At 36.4% G+C, this 17,974-nt stretch overlaps 2 protein-coding genes and 1 non-coding gene across 3 annotated transcripts in view; 1 reads left to right on the plus strand and 2 right to left on the minus strand.

The window, feature by feature from the left end:
- Positions 1–7,309, minus strand: part of LOC132109628 (ETS-related transcription factor Elf-1-like) — a 42,939-nt gene extending 35,630 nt beyond the window's left edge. Inside the window, exon 1 of the mRNA XM_059515867.1 lies at positions 6,969–7,309. The gene's annotated coding sequence lies outside the window, so the exon portion shown is untranslated. The remainder of the gene's footprint in view (positions 1–6,968) is intronic.
- Positions 7,310–8,741: 1,432 nt separating this feature from the next.
- Positions 8,742–8,813, minus strand: trnae-uuc (transfer RNA glutamic acid (anticodon UUC)). The gene has a single exon. It is a non-coding gene; the product is annotated as a tRNA-Glu (tRNA).
- A 477-nt stretch (positions 8,814–9,290) lies between these two features.
- LOC132109630 (transcription initiation factor TFIID subunit 7-like) lies at positions 9,291–17,895 on the plus strand. Its single transcript, XM_059515873.1, has 13 exons — positions 9,291–9,318; positions 9,679–9,706; positions 9,955–10,031; positions 11,315–11,393; positions 11,542–11,675; positions 11,824–11,947; positions 12,077–12,135; positions 12,558–12,630; positions 12,936–13,046; positions 13,120–13,314; positions 14,893–15,005; positions 15,527–15,586; positions 17,565–17,895. Exons 2-13 carry the CDS (start codon positions 9,688–9,690, stop codon positions 17,607–17,609), a joined length of 1,089 nt encoding a protein of 362 aa, XP_059371856.1. The 5' UTR covers positions 9,291–9,318; positions 9,679–9,687; the 3' UTR covers positions 17,610–17,895.
- The last annotated feature ends 79 nt before the right edge of the window (positions 17,896–17,974 follow it).

The following is a 17,974-nucleotide window of genomic DNA, read 5'->3' on the forward strand; positions in this document are numbered from 1 at the left end:
TACAATTTCAAGTTTAATATCAGCTCCAGAGTCAAGATTTGTTATCACTGTAATTTACATTTCTAACTACTGGTTAAGTAACATAGAAAACATTAAAGGTGGAATTCAGAAAGACCACACTGACTGTCATAAAAAGAATGTTTAGTTTGAGAACAGCTCATAATTCTCAGCCATTATAAAATTTGATTCAAATTTTAAATGAAAATTCTGTCATCATTGACTCCTACAGACAAACCTACAGTCAGGGCCAGTATTATCGACACCCTTGGTAAATATCTGCTTTGTTAATCCTTTAGATTTTTTAACAAATTATAATAATAATAATTTTTAAAAAAATCACAAAAACCTATCCTTTCACTGAAGTAAAACCATTATCACAATAAATGCTATTCTCAAATACACGTTGGGGACAATTATTGACACTTTTCTAAACCTCCATTTGCAAAGATAACAGCTCAGTCAGAGTCTTCAGCTGTAATGCCTGATGAGTTTGAAGAACTCCAGATAAGAGATTAGAGACCATTCCTTCACCCAGAATCACTCCAGACCTTTCCGATTTCCAGCTCCATGCTGGCGCTTCTCTTTAGTTCACCCCACTCATTTATTTTCTACAGAGTTTAGTTCTGAGGACTGAGATGAGCATGGCATGAGCTTTGTTTTATGCTCAGTGACCCATTCTTGATTTTTGTTTTTTGATTATTGTCTTTGATGGAAGATTATAAATTATAAAACTTTTTTTGAAACCGGTTTTGATTTTTAATCTTTAGGTATTTGATAGAATCATCATTTCATCTGAACAAGATATCAAGGACCTCGGGCAGAAAAATAGACCACTACATAAAAAAAAAATGATAGCAGTATATTTTGTTGTACACATGGGGTACTTTTTACCCCTGTATGCACCAAACCTATCATGTGAGTTTTCTGACAAAAAGCTATCTGACCACAGAACCTATTTGAAGATCCAGTCGTGTCTGGCAAATGAATATGCTATAGTTTGTTTTTGGATGATTTACATGTGATGATGTAGCTGATGTTTGATCAGTTTTTGAGGCTTTATGACACCAAAACTCAGCTATTTTCTGCAATTCTCCAGTTGATCCTGGGAGAGTGTTTGGCTACTCAAGCTATCCTCCTCACCTTGCAATAAGATCAGTTTAGACACCCTTGGTAAATATATGCTTTGTTAATCCTTTTGATCTTTTAACAAATTATATTAATAATAATAATTAAAAATCACAAAAACCTATCCTTTCAATGAAGTAAAACCATTATCACAATAAATGCTATTTTCTGCAATTCTTCAGTTGATCCTGGAAGAGTGTTTGGCCACTCAAGCTATCCTCCTCACCTTGCAATAAGATCAGTTTAGACACCCTTGGTAAATATATGCTTTGTTAATCCTTTTGATCTTTTAACAAATTATATTAATAATAATAATTAAAAATCACAAAAACCTATCCTTTCAATGAAGTAAAACCATTATCACAATAAATGCTATTTTCTGCAATTCTTCAGTTGATCCTGGAAGAGTGTTTGGCCACTCAAGCTATCCTCCTCACCTTGCAATAAGACAGTTTTAGACATTCTCTTCCAGGCAGGTTTGTAACATTTTATGATCATTGGAAATTCTTAATTATTGTACTGATGGAGAACTATATTTTTGGGGTTCTCTCTTGTGATGATTGATTAAGGGAATTTGGCCTTTGTTTTCACTCATATTTATATTCCTGTGAGGAAGCCATGGCTGGACAAATTCATCTTTGTTGTCACCCTGGTGTGCTACAAATACAGAGAAAATATGAAGGGGGATATATTTATGAGAGATATTTGGCTCATAATAATTTCTAGGGGTGTCAATAAATGTTGACCAATGTGTATTTGTATGTGTATTTTTGAGAATATTTTAAATAATAAATCAAAAGGATTAACAATGCAGATTTATTTTCAAAGGCTCTTTGTTTATTTTTACCAAGGGTGTCCATAATTCTGGCCATGACTAACTTCCTTTCATCTGTGGAACAGAAGAAATTTGGAAGAATGTCCAAATATATGAATTTTCGTGTACAACAACAACAAAAACTTATACAGGTTTCATTTTTGGGTGAACTGTCCCTTTAAAATGTAAAAAAAAATTATAATAATAATCCCGAGCAGATTGTGTGTGCTGGATATGCATATGCAGGTATGCAAAAAAAAAAAAAAAAAGAGTTTAAACCACAAATATAACAATGCAGTCAGGACATCAATTCACTATCTCTTTACAAAATATGAGGGGAATATTATTTGGTCTGCATAAGAACGTAACTATCTCTTACCGGACAGTATACGATCCTCACAGAACCTCAACTAATTAAACATTACACAAAGACCAAGGCCAACATTCCAGACAGTACAAATCACACATCTGTGGATGGAGAGTATTGACCAGAGCTGTAGAGGAAAAACACAATATAAAACCACTGAGACACATGACACTATTTAAATTAAACCTAATTCTTTATCAGTCTAACTTATCATTTATCACAGACCGTGAAATTGCCACTGCCTTTCACCAACATTATAGTAAAATACAACATAAGCTGAGCAGGTAATGATGCTTGTGGGCTCTGTTTAAGAGCTTAAATGGTCGTATGGTATGTTTTCTCTCTGAGGACCAGACACTGGAAAGCATTATGCTACTAGATGAATACCTAATGTATCAGTGTACTTAAATAATTGAAATCCAAGCCTGAGGGAGGAACGACCAATTGTTCGGAAATTGCAATTTAAAATGAAAGCAAAATAAATAAGTAAACAGGTACAGTATTTGTAAAAAAAAAAATTACTTTGCTTTATTTTATCCCTGTCTAGCGAGACATTCGCTGAATGAACGTTTCACTGGACTGAGGCGCACTGGCAATGATGTACAGTACTAACAGACTCTCATTTAATGTGCCGTGATACTCCACACATTAGTTTTTACTCTCAAGTGTAAATCAGCTGGATGAATTAGTCACATCTGCCCCTTTAATGGACCAACTCAAACACACTTAAGAACATTTACTTACATAACATCCCACGTCCTTTTTTCCACACACTGAATAAAAACAAATGTTAGCATGTCATTTGAGGTCTGCTCAAACAGTGAGGGACCTGAAAACATGATTTATAAAATCTTATTTAAAGCCACTGCATAAAACGCTCTCTAATTATATTGAAAGTTCAGTCAATGTATTAAACTGGAGCAAACCTTCCACCTCTTACCAACATCAGCCATCAGCAATAAGATGAGCCCGCTAAAAAATACCCAAGCTTTCCATATTTGTCTTTCTTCAGTCAAAACAAAGACAGTCGGCCTTGTATCTTTATAATGCCTTGCTTAATAAGACTCCCACATATTTGGCTGCCATCTGAACAGCAAGGTTACAGCAACATAACATTACACTAACCTAAATATTAATCTAATGTGAAAGCAAACAGAAGACAAGATATCTTTCTGAATTACACGCTTGTGCTATAACGGTAAGGTAATGCGTCAGGAACAGGCTTCAAATCAAAATGACTTGTCTGATTATGGAAACATAACAGTTATGTGTGAGAATCACCCATCTCCACCTCTTACCTCACCAAGAACAATTTCTCAACAGTTATTTATGAGGAACAGAGAAAAAGGCCTATAACTTCTAAAATTTCATAACATCAGTTATAGTGCATTAAACTAATATGGTGTACCTTTCCATATACAGTAGTATCAGTTTCTTTTTATTTTAACAATAAAATGCAATTGAAAGACAGAACTTGTACAACACAGTACAGAGCACTGCCTTAATTTGTAATATTACAAACAGTTAAACGAATGACTAATATTAAAATCCTGTTTTGTGTCTCTTTTGTGAACATATAATGGATCAACAGTTAATTTTTTCTGCATGACTGACTCTGATTATATTAACAATGTATTTTTATACTTGCTAGAAATAATTAGATTTTTCATTAAATGAGGTTTGTAAGGGTTTATAAACAAGTTTATATATATATATATATATATATTTCTTTACAAAAAAATTCAACAAGCACGATATGCATTATACATATAGCTCCATAAATTCCTAAACTAACTGATTCATTTGTAGTTTAACACATTTTTTACCAATGAATTGAACATTGTTTTTGCACTTTCATCAAAACATAACTGTAGTTGCTTGCTAACTGTTTATGTTAGTAAGTAGTGCTGTCAAATGATTGATTGCGATTAATCGCATCCAAAAGAAACGTATTTGCTTAAATAATATATGTATGTGTACTGTGTATATTTATCATGCATATGTAAATACAGGCACATACAGTATATATTTTGGAAATATTTATGCACATACATTTATATATTTATATTCTTGTATTTTATGTTGCACATAAATATATGTAATATATAAACATAACATATTTTTCTTAAATATATACATGTGTTATATACATAAAACACAGCACACACATATATATTATGCAAATCAAAACTTTTATTTTAGATGCGATTAATTGCAATTAATCGTTTGACAGCACTATTAGCAAGCTAGATAACATTATCTTGGTGACAAACCAGTAGTATGAGACAACAATAAAGAACACATCTCAGAAAAACGAAACGTTTAAAATGATTGAATAAAAAAAAAAAATGTCCAGCAACAATGAATCAATTTCAGTGGCATGACCACACTCGCCCAAATGGCCAAATGACAGTTCTTTAAATTGGTTAAGATGGTTCCATCCATCCTAATTGTTGAGCTTAATATATGAACACTACCACCTTGTGGAAGCCTATTGATTTAACGTTTTGCCCACTCATTATATGACAGAGACATATCATTTGGCATGTTCTTAAGCTGAAAGCCATATTTAGGAGATTTATGAGGATATATTTTCAGGAATTACCCAACAGACAATTACCAAACCCATTTTCTGGACATGTTGTGAGTCGTATGACAATGAATGGTGAAGTCTTACACAAAGAAAAATGAGGCATCATATTCTGCACACTGTCCTAGCACAGATATCTTTGCTGATGCTTGTGGTCTGTCTGCAAGGAGTCGGCTCATGTTGCAGCAAGCTCTCAGCTGATGATGCCCTTGTGATGCAGTTCCTGGATGCCGAGTTTATAAAGTCTGATGTCTTCAAATGTGGAGAAAAATCAATAGCCAGCCCATTAAGTCATATCTCATGTGATTTTCTGTACACCATCGGGCCAGGAACAGAGTGGAATGAGCTGGGTCAATCTGCCCTAGAATAACTCTTCTTGACTTGGCTCTGTATTCACATGGGAGTCACGGTCATGGCCACATATTCTACAGCAAACACTGGGGATGTTCCCTACACAGAGGCTTCCCGCATACCTCTCATTGTCATTCTAGGATATCTCAAGCCACGTGCCTCATCTGCTAAAAGAAGCAGAAAGAGCATCTGAGAGCCCCTTTGTGCCTTCTGGCAATCCAGTTCAAAGGCACAATAGGCTCATTGGGCATGAGTTCTGAGACACAAAGTCACAACAAGAAATAGGGGAAGAACCAAGCACTCTATTTCTGAAAGAAAAGACTCAAGACAGCGCCAACTAAGAGGTATATTTAGTGCCTCTCATTGAGGATAATTAGTTTCAGAAGACTGGAATTTCCAGCTATCTAAAGGCCTCTGGGGTGTGTGAGGTCTTGGAGGGGGGCTGTTGTAATGGGAGGGGGTATCAGAACCAGCTGATAACATTTTTGGATGAAACGAGCTGACTAACATCACAAACTCCCAAAGCAGGAATACACAAGAATACTCCCTGACCCCAGCACCTCCCAATGGTCAGAATGCTGAGAACACTGCAGCCAAACAGATACTATATACATGTCTCACAGGGGAGCTTTCTATCCCAAAACATGTAAACATCTGGCAAACATTTAAACAGTTAGACAATGGGTGAGACATCAAGCCACGAATAAAGAAAACTAATTAAGAAAACATCACGCCAAATGAGGTTGCATGCACCAGCAGACAGACGGATTTGATATTCTGTAACAATATGAAATTACACACTACATATCATAAGAAGCAAAGTCTGAAATAAGTGATTTGTCTTGGATGTTCAAGTCACTTTAACCTTATTCCTTAGTTTTACTACAGATAAATAAATGTAAATTATGTCTGTTACACCAAAATCTGTAAATAATTCACTAGATATGACAACACAATAAATTATCTGCTATCATGTTTTACATAACTGTCTGGTTACTATGTTATATCAGATAACGGATTAAAAAAGCACTTTTGCCCACACATCAATGGCATTTTATTCTCTCTTGTGGCATTTTTACTCCAAGCCTTGGCTAATATCTGAACTTGGTTACAAGTAGTGAAAATGACACAAAGACAAACCAGTTTTAAACATATATCCACAAATAAGTCCTGGTCTGGATGAAATAAAGGATGCACCACAAGCCACAGCATTACTGAGGACTGGATAACTGATCATTCACACTCACGTGAAGCTCTTACTTTGTCTTGACCAGCAATGTCAGCCTGAAACAAGAGATTCTCACACTGAACCCAGGCATTATTGTCACATGCCCGCAATCATGCTGGAACAACTCAGTGCACATTTATGGGAGAGGAACACAACAAAACAGTGGATCAAGCTATCCTGTGGGCTATTCGGATCAGAACAGTCAGTTCAGAATGATGACAAACATATGCTGGTTTATGGAATGTCAGCAAATCCAAGAGGTTCCAAGTAAACCTGCATAAAATAAACTGTGCGTGTACATTCAATGCATTGCACATGCAGCCACTGACAAACAAAAGGAAACTTCTAAAAGCCATCCTACAGTCTCAAATTCACCAAAAACTATAAAAAAAAAATAATAATAATAAAAACAACAACTATAAAATCTTAAGAAATAGCATTTAGAATAACAAGAACAAGGTAAAGAGACAGTGTAAACTTTATAAACCCTTACCTTCATTTTAACGTGCCATAATTTTACAGGTTTAAATGTTAGCGTGGGGAAAGTGATGGACACGCTCGGATAATTTCAATGAAACAATTCCTGAGCAATCTGTCATCTGAATCCTCCTTCCCGATTCAGTCCTGTTAAACCGAAGTAACTTTATCCCCTTTTGCAAAGACAAAATCTTCTAAAAGCTCATTGTTGTTGTTTTTTTAGCTCTAATCGAGCTTCGTCGCTTTCTCTTTCCTAACATAAGGTTATACTGTTTTCACTGCGTGGGGAATTCCTTGCGCTCACATTTTCCCTCGAAAGCGATTGGTCCAGGGTTCAGCGTCTACAATGCAAAGCGAGCTGAAGCGTCAAACTAAAACGCTCCTGTGTAATCAGTGAAGTGTCTTTCGGGATTGTAGATGGGATGGGTGACGTCAGCACATTCTCGACCAAACATAAGACTTCGTTTATGTGAGCAGTGTTTACAGTTCTGACTCGTTTCCTCCATGTGAATATAGCACTAGCTTTGAGATACATCTCGAGTTGTTCCGTAACAGCACGTTGCTTTATAATTTTTTTTATTTAATCCTCAGCCTATTGCACATAAATTATCGTATTACAAATCATCTCGGTTAACATAATATTGACAGTAAAAATTTCGCTTTTGTTATAAAGTGATCATTCTATTTCGCCGGCATAGATTCATTGTGCTGCACAGAGAAATATCTATGCTGCAGGTGATCGAGCGCTAATTTGTTACATCAAATAAATTCAGACAACCCCTTAATTATACTGACCGTTCATTTGTGATTAAAATAAATTCAGATGACCCCTTATTCACACCGTCTGTCCCGCCCATTCTCGGAAAAGCCTGTTTGGGGAATTCAATGGTAGTAGTGTTATTTGTGGTCAGGGGATTTACTTATTTATACCTACAAAATGTGATACATTTTCTCAGACTTTTAACTGTATTATTTTCTCATTTAATTTATAACATTTTAATATACTAAAAAGCATTTTTCCCCATAAACTAATTGAACACTACATATTTTAGGGCCTAAAACCTAATGAGAAATGTAGAAATAAAAACACAGAACAATATACTTACTTTCTTATAAATAACTTTCTTTCTTTCTAAAAAGCACATAATCACATCGTCTCTCCCTTTAACCATTATGTTCCTTGAATATTTTTGGGTTTCTTACACAATGAGTCACACATCTTGAAGGAAGTAATATTTAACGAATTTCCCATGAATGTAAGTAAAAAAAAAGTCTAAATGTATGTATCTGTTAACTTTCTATAATTCCTTATTGTATTTTACTGACCTTTTTTGTAACTATGCCATACGTGCTCATAATGTTCTTTGTGGATAAATAGTGTTACATTATTATTAACACAATAAATAACTTAATTAGCGCACATTGCTAGTCTTGATGTAAACAATTAATCCGTGCAAAATAATTCGCTGGGGGAATTTTTTTTTTTTTTTTTTTTGTCGCGGTCTTTAATCAAAATCTGAACATTTGCTCTCCGCTCTGGATCTCTGCTCCAATATGTTGACTCTCTGTAATATGAGGTTACAGACATACGTGATATACTAGTGTGTGACACTTGATAAAAGCTCGGTTTTGTTTTTAAAATGTATTTAAATGCAATTTTTACATTGGGTTTCTGTTGCATTACACAGTTTTACATGAACGCCTCACAGCTTTTATTTGTGTTGTTGTTGTTTACTAATTGATTTACAGAAATGTCTTGTAATCCACACATATAAGCTAAAAGCAGTCTTTCCCATACCGGGAGTCGAACCCGGGCCGCCTGGGTGAAAACCAGGAATCCTAACCGCTAGACCATATGGGACGATGAAGACACTGTTTGATACATTCATTCATGACGAATATGTAATGACGATTATTTATTATTATTTTATTATTTATGCTATCATATTGGTCTTCCTATGGCCACACAAGTGTTCACCGACTCAGCTGTCCAGTCGCTACAATCTCTGAAATTGTGTTAATAGAATGTATTAGCAGGTTTCGATGCGCAGCTTCTTTTCACACAACGGACAGCAGGTGGCAGTGAAGCGCTAACATACGCTGAGCTTCCGCGAGACAGTTTGCCGAACAGAACTATGAATGCAATGAATTTTCAATCTGCAACATATTGAACACAAAACAAGGATCTGTTAAAATAATAAAATGCTATTTTAAAATGAATTAAGAATAGTGGACTTAAGAATAGAATATAGTGGACTGAAATCACTTCACACTCCACCACAGGAGGTGGCGCTATGCACCTGAAAGCTGGTATGTGACCCGCCAATAAATCCAGAGAGTTCGCCGAGGCACAGCAATATTTATTTGTAACTTTTTATTTTCTCTCTCTCAAAAATCTGTTTATTTACTCTGTGTATAATTCATGATAACTTTTCTATTACAACCATTTTATTCTTTGTGTATTTTAAAGAAACGAATATTTAACAAGTATTCTATCTGACGCTGATATCGTTTCACACTTATATATAACGCTAGCTTCTTAGTTTCTCGGATTTCAGTGAGTATTCTCATTAACACGCTTTTATTGTAATATACATTTTCAGTATGCGTCTCTATAAAAGATGTGTTATTCCTAAAATGTGTTAAAACAGCCATCACATAGTTTGCAAACATTTTGCTTTTATATGCAAACAACGTCTCTTTTTCTATTTTTTGTGCAGAATTAGGAACCAAAGATGACCTCAAAAACGAAAGGTACTAACATGCATACATTAGTGAATTAGTTTGTCTTCTAGTAACAAAAAAGAGGCGTTGCGATGTGTCAATCATAACATACAATGTTATTCACATGGGATTCTGAGTTTTAAGATCGTGGTATTCATTTAGTGCCTACCTTGGTATAAGTTATTAACATTTAATAATCACATATGTTTGCGTGTGTGTGTAAATGTGTAATAAATGTGAATAAATAGGTCGTATTTCAAGACTTTTCTCTGTTTCAGTGGGAAAGGTGGGCTCCAAAAGCAAAGAAGATGCTCCTCATGAGCTGGAGAGTCAGTTTGTTCTGCGGCTCCCACAGGTCAGAATTTTTTTTACCGCCCTATAATAGTGCAAAGTCTGCACACAGTATTTAAGTAAGGTACACACTCCCAAAACAACTCCATCAAGTGCATTTAAATATCTGATATTTTTAGATCATTGTTGTTTTGACTCATAATTATTCGGTTACACTTTATTTTAAGGTGTCTTTGTTACATTGTGATTATACATTTAAGAACTGAGTAATATTAAGTAACTACATGTTCTTACTTGGTTAGGAATAGGGTTTGGCTTATGGTTACTTGTGTGCAATTAGACATGATGATTAAGTGTGATTATAATAGTAAGTATATGTAATGTGTAACAAGGACACCTTAAAGGGTTAGTTCACCCCAAAATGAAAATGATGTAATTAATTACTCACCCTCATGTCGTTCCAAACCCGTAAGACTTTTGTTCATCATCAGAACACAAATTAAGATATTTTTTATGAAATTGGAGAGCTATCTGACCCTCCATAGACAGCAACGCAACTGAAATGTTCCCAGTCCATGTGACATCAGTGGCTCAACTTCAGTTTTGCGATGGTACGAGAATACTTTTCTTCTTTTTTTTTGTGCAAAGAAAACAAAAATAACAATTTTACTCAACCATTCTTTACTTAACCTTTTTTCCTTAATATAAAAATGTGTGTGCTTTTATATATACATAATAAATATACACAGTACACAGACATATAGAATGTAAGCAAACTTTTATTTTGAATGCGATTAATCGTTTTGCAGCCCTAAATTGCATACAAATATATTGTCATCAATAAAGATTGTTCATTTTTCCAGTTGAGACAAATGACGTTAATCCATACATAAAGGAACACAATTCTGCAAGGCACAGTTATAATTAAATAAGACAAGTGTGTGATACACTGGAACACAGGAGAGTATATTCAGACACTGTATGTAATGAGTGTCATTTCATCATGTCAGAAAACAGACCCAGACAAAATGTTACATTTGTAATAAGTTGTCAGGGTAAATACCCTACTCTTTAAATGTTTGGGGTCTGTAAGATTATTATTTTTTAAAGAAACTGAAACCCTTATTCTGCAAGGATACAATACATTGATTTAAAGTTACAGTGCAATTTTTTCCATTTCATATAAATGCTGTGCTTTCAAACTTTCTGTTCAAAGAATTCTGAAAAAAGTATTAGTTTCCATAAAAAATATTAAGCAGCTCAACTGTTTTCAATATTTATAATAATAAGAAATGTTTCTTGAGCTCAAATCTGCACATTAAAATGATTTCTGGTATGTTTTTTTAGGAGTATGCCTCCACAGTCAGACGGATCGCCCAATCTAGCAGCATGAACATGAAAGACAGACTTACTATAGAGTTACATGGTAAGCTCTGTGCAAGTGAGAATTCAGATGAACTACATTGAACAAAGAAGTACTTGCCATTTACTTTAGTACATTTTAAAAAGCCTCTGAATGTTGTCAATTTCTTGTGCAAAAATATTGCTCATGAAATTTGTTACCATATTCCTAGCCGATGGTCGCCATGGGATTGTACGTGTAGATCGTGTCCCTTTAGCATGTAAATTAGTGGATTTACCCTGTATCCTGGAATCCTTAAAAACGGTTGACAAAAAGACCTTCTATAAGACTGCTGACATCTGTCAGGTAAGACTTTAATAGAAGTTTCGTAGAGAGTCTTATATTAAATTTCGCCTTTGCAGTCTTGGGTAAGAGAGACGAGTCATTTTAATGAGCTTCAGCACATCATCTACAAGGCCATAACACTATTAATTCCTCTGCCTTCCCGTTTTAGATGCTGGTATGCACACTGGATGGAGATCTGTACCCCCCTCTAGAGGAGCCCACAGGCACTACAGACTCCAAAGGCAAAAAGAAAGACAAGGAAAAAGACAAGAAATTTGTTTGGAACCATGGCAGTAAGTACTTCCCACTCCTCTACTGGAATTTCCCCGTAATTGGTTTGGAGTCAGTGTTTGGAGAGACAGCCTATCAGTGCTAGAATGATTAAACCCATTTTATATCCAATTGCATCTGTCTTCTTCCAGTTACGCTTCCTCTGAAGAACACGAGGAAGAGGCGGTTCAGGAAGACAGCGAAGAAGAAGGTAACCTCATTTGGTTTAGATTTTTCTGATGATTCTACAATCCTTTATGGTTCCTAGTTGGGGAAAAAATGTTTACTCTTGCAGGAAAAGAGAAATGAGTTAATACTAAAAGCTACAATTTACATATAAATAACACATTCCATCTTCATTTACCACCAAGGTATGCAGGAAAGCAATCTGGCTCTTCCTTTGATTGAAGTGACGGCAGCCAAGTTAGTGGCAGGTTTTTCTCTCTGACTCTTGAATAAATCTCAGCTACGTTGCAGCTAGCTATTGACTGGGCTTCCTTTTTTTAATTGCTAATGTGTTCTCTGGTCTGTAGCCAGTCTCTACTGTTAGTACTATGTGTGCGTCTGAATGCGTGCACGCAGTTTTGAGAACATGTTTCTTGGGGCTGAATTCTAACCTGATTCATCCTGCAGTACATCGAGTCTCCTGATGTGGAAAAGGAGGTGAAGAGGCTCTTGAGCACAGACGCCGAAGCCGTCAGTGTTCGTATCCTTTATTTCTAGCTTTTGTTTTCCCCTTTCATGTTGCTGCAATCCCAGTGCCACAAGAAATCTAGATGCAAATGTCATAACCAATGTAGAATTGAGCATTTCTGTCATACTCAGCCTTGCCACCAGGTGGCAGACTTGCTCACAAATGAAATGGAGCAACTTTGTAAGAAATAGATTTAAAGGATTAACTCAGCATTACAGGAAAAGGTGGCATGAGTCACGTATAAATTTGTGGAGCTCAGGGATATAACAAACAGCTAAAAGGCATTATTGATATATGAACCTTGACCCTGTGGTAAGGATGGGAGGTGATTGCTGAGGACGAGACCAAAGAACCTGACAACAGCTTATCTCTGTCCAACTTGGAGTCCTCACCTGGAACCTCGGGACACAAGGGTCACGGCTCTTCGGGTGAATGATCTCACAAATCTTACTGTCTTTTATAGCTATATCTTTCCCTGTGTAAAGTTCTCTTCTAATGTAGTCCAACATGACGAGCTACGCGAGATCTTCAACGACATCAGCAGCAGCAGTGAGGATGAGGACGAGGAGGGTGACCGACACGAGGATGACGACCTTAACATCATGGACACTGAAGACGACATGGTCAGGCAGCTCCATGAGAAACTGAACCAGACCGATGGAAGCAGAGACAAGAATGACCGTAACAGTCAGATCGGTAGGATGGTGGTGGTGGTGGTGCAAGGGTTTTCTGATCAATCACAGTGTATTATCAGGACAGCAGCTCAAGTCCAATTTAAAACCGCAATTCAATATCGCAGGCAGGCAGACAAACAACATCCAACCTAGATTAGCATTTGAATGATGAGCCTGCTGCGGTATTTAGGTCAGATGGGTGTACCGGTTGTCTGATGGAGTCTTTACCCATACAGACACGCCCGACCTTGGCATCGTCCCGCAATTGTCTGTCTCTCAACTGGCAGGGTGCCTTCAACGTCACATTGGCACTTAACCGGGAAAAAACAAGCATGCTCCTTAGAGCTGTGCCACCATGTGTTTTGTTCACATAGCCTAAGGGTTACCTTATTAAAGGGATAGTTCACCCAAAAATGAAAATTCTGTCATTAATTACTCACCTTCATGTTGTTCCAAACCTGTAAAATCTTTGTTCATCTTCGGAACACAAATTAAGATATTTTTGCTGAATTCCAAGAGCTCTCTGACCCTCCTATAGACAACAAGGTCCTAACACGATCAAGGTCCAGAAACATAGCAAGGACATTGTTAAAATAATCCAGTGTTTCTAATTTTACATAGTTTAGAGAATCATTTTTGTCTGCAAAGAAAACAAAAATAACAACATAATTCAACAATTCGACTCTTTTTTTTTCTTTGTGTACAAAAAGTATTCTTGTAGCTTCATAAAATCACTGTTGAACCACTGATGTCACATGGATTATTTTAACAATGTCCCACTCCATTCTACGTTTCTAGACCTTGATTTTGTTAGGATCCTTGCTGTCTAAGGGAATTAATCAAAAATACCTTCATCTGTGTTTTAGGAACGACATGAGGGCGAGTTATTAAGGACAACATTTTCAGTTTTGGGTGAACTATCCCTTTTAGTTAGAAGCCTTTTCAAGAGTGTTGTTGTTTCCGTATGCACGGTTAATATTGAACTTTCAAATCAATTAAAATTCTATTCCAATAGCCTGTAATAAGATGCCAGTTCAATCCAATTTAAAGTGGTATTGTCCTTATAAGACAAAAACTATGTGTAAATATTAGCACTTGTTTTATAGACGCATTTAAAATGTGCCAATACCTAAAAATGCTGTCTAGGTAGGTTGATTAATTGGATTTGAAAAAAGTTATATTCTTTGGACAAATAATAACACATTTATTATAACTGGTATGTGTCTTAAATTGTATGTAAGTCAAGTATGCATGCTCAAATTCCACGTCATTCATTTTTTATATATAATCCACAACTCACAATGCATTTTCTTGATATCTTGGTGTGTATGCCCTCAATGGAAATAGGTATTTTGAATTCTCTGAGAGTGCAGTGGTGTAAGAGGTGGCATTTAGTATTTATGCAGCCTGAAGGACTGCACAGTTAGAATGTGAAGGATTCACAGATAATTGGGACCTTTGATTACATGAGCATTTGCAGATTAACTAGCTCTCGAAGGTAAAAGAGAGCTCAATTTGTCATCCAGGGTCTATGACTAAATTTGTACGAGTGTTAACTAGGGCTCATGTGTAGGCCTCACGATCTCTATTTGCTCTGCAGTAATGGAGTATCAGGTGCAGATCAACAATTTGAAGGCCAAGCTTCAGGACACACGTAACCGCAAGAAGGAACAGGAGAAATTGATAATGGAGGTGGAAAATCAAGCACTGAGGGTGAGTTTCATTTACCTGCACTAAATATGTAGCATGCCACTTTTTCTGGCACGATACATCATGTATACACACAGCCTTGGTGAAACAGTTTTTATGCAGTACAGTCCTTTAAAATGGCCTTGAATAAACCCAAGAAGGCAAGTTTTTGTAGTCCTTTTAAGGCATAAATATTACATTTCTGCCTTTAGCTGCTTTTACATAACTCACAAAAAGCATAAAATGCATTGCTCTGGCAGCTGCTCCATTGGGAGGATTTTGATGCTGTGGAAAGGGGTTGGAGGTATGGTTTAACAATGTCACTTCAGTTGGCCTGTGTGCACTATGCTGGGTAAATTTGTCCATGGTTATTACAGTCACAGGGGACAAGGAAAGGTCATGCATGTCTAAGGTCCGTTCACAGGGTCACAAATCAAATACATGTGTGTACGAGCAGTTAAGACATCCACAAACGGCCAGCATCAAAACGGCTTACTGTCAGCTAGATAAAGTCTCTTTCTGTCTCTCTTTTTCCCTTATTACAGGATCGTTTCCAGGGTCTTTTGAATGGTATGATTCATCAAGAAGAGCAAGAGATGCAACAGGTGAGTCTGCATACATACCCCAAAAGTCTGTATACATTCGGACTGGGTAAAAATATTTTTTCAAAGTCAAAGTCACCTTTATTTATATAGCGCTTTAAACAAAATACATTGCGTCAAAGCAACTGAACAACATTCATTAGGAAAACAGTGTCAATAATGAAAAAATGATAGTTAAAGGCAGTTCATTATTGAATTCAGTTATGTCATCTCTGTTCAATTAAATAGTGTCTGTGCATTTATTTGCAATCAAGTCAACGATATCGCTGTAGATGAAGTGTCCCCAACTTAGCAAGCCAGAGGCGACAGCGGCAAGGAACCGAAACTCCATCGGTGACAGAATGGAGAAAAAAACCTTGGGAGAAACCAGGCTCAGTTGGGGGGCCAGTTCTCCTCTGACCAGACGAAACCAGTATTTCAATTCCAGGCTGCAGCAAAGTCAGATTGTGCAGAAGAATCATCTGTTTCCTGTGGTCTTGTCCTGGTGCTCCTTTGAGACAAGGTCTTTACAGGGGATCTGTATCTGGGGCTCTAGTTGTCCTGGTCTCCGCTGTCTTTCAGGGCAGTAGAGGTCCTTTCTAGGTGCTGATCCAGCATCTGGTCTGGATACATACTGGATCCGGGTGACTGCAGTGACCCTCTGATCTGGACACAGACTGGATCTGGTGGCCACGGTGACCTCGGAACAAAAGAGAAACAGACAAATATTAGCGTAGATGCCATTCTTCTAATGATGTAGCAAGTACATAGGGTGTTATGGGAAGTGTTTCCGGTTCCGGTTTACCTAATTAATGCAGCCTAAAAATCCTTTAACGGATTTGGATAATAAAAGCATATTAGTATGTTATGTGTATGCCAGGTTAAAGAGATGGGTCTTTAATCTAGATTTAAACTGCAAGAGTGTGTCTGCCTCCCGAACAATGTTAGGTAGGTTATTCCAGAGTTTAGGCGCCAAATAGGAAAAGGATCTGCCGCCCGCAGTTGATTTTGATATTCTAGGTATTATCAAATTGCCTGAGTTTTGAGAACGTAGCGGACGTAGAGGATTATAATGTAAAAGGAGCTCATTCAAATACTGAGGTGCTAAACCATTCAGGGCTTTATAGGTAATAAGAAATATTTTAAAATCTATACGATGCTTGATAGGGAGCCAGTGCAGTGTTGACAGGACCGGGCTAATATGGTCATAATTCCTGGTTCTTTAAATTAATCATGATTTGAAAAATCACAATATACATTCTTTAAATTCCCAAGACCTTTTACTCCATGCCATTGTGACCAGTGTATTTTGATTTACAAACAAATAGCTCTTATAAATTGGTCAGTTTAGTAAAAACATACAGTGCAACCAGTGTAGTCATATTCCTGAACACATGATTCATATGAACTTGTTTTTTTGTTTTTTGGTGAATAAGAAACATGCTGCACAACTAGCATAGTCAAATTCACACAAGAAATGGCTCTTTTGAGTCTATCCTATAATTAATAAAAAAAAAAACATGAATATCATATATACGCATCTATTCCCAGTTTAATTTAAAACAATAGCTAAGAGTGATCTATTTTACATGTATGATAAAATCTATATTAGAATGTAAAATATGCCCAGATGATTTGTAATCAAATCAAATAGAATTAAGAGCTTTTTAATTGGAATCTAATTTATATGAATTCCCTTAATGCATTTAATATGTCAAATCCGTAACTTAATTCCACATATTTCCATTGCTCTTGGTGAGAGTAGTTTTCTTTATATAACACTGGTAAGTAAATGAACTAGACGCGCATACATGCTTTACTGATTCACCATAACCCTTGGCCAATGTCTGTTTCTGCTGTCACTGTTTGTTTTACACCTAAACTGACAAATGGCTCGATGGAAAAAAGTTACAACGTAGGAGGTGTTGTTGAACATATTGTATTTAGCCTTCAATTATACCCCTAGTGCTAGCCATCCATCACTGCTATTCTGTTCCAACAGCTGGCCTCCCTTCAAGAGCAGCTGGACTCGCTGATCGAGAAGTGATGCTCACGATTACGAAGATACTGCAATACAATGACTCTGACCAGAGGCAACTGCTGAACACATCATTGACTTTACTGCATGTATTAGCTAAATTTGGACATCCCATTTGTGTTGAGACTCATAGATATATTGTCAACATATTCAACTGAATGCTCGTCACACAAGTTTCATCTCATGCAAGATTGTGTATTTGTACTTTTTGTGACTTTATTTCTTCTGCTCCTTAAGTCTGCAAATTTGTAAGCTACTCCCATTATGGTGGTCAATAAACTGGGAAATCATACTATACTTTTAGATGATTCTGTCTGCAGTAGTTTCCACTGATTTATAATTGCAAACTCTTTCTGGGACTACTGAACTCTTGC

Source organism: Carassius carassius, chromosome 29 (genome assembly GCF_963082965.1).
Source record: "Carassius carassius chromosome 29, fCarCar2.1, whole genome shotgun sequence".
Lineage (NCBI taxonomy): Eukaryota > Metazoa > Chordata > Actinopteri > Cypriniformes > Cyprinidae > Carassius > Carassius carassius.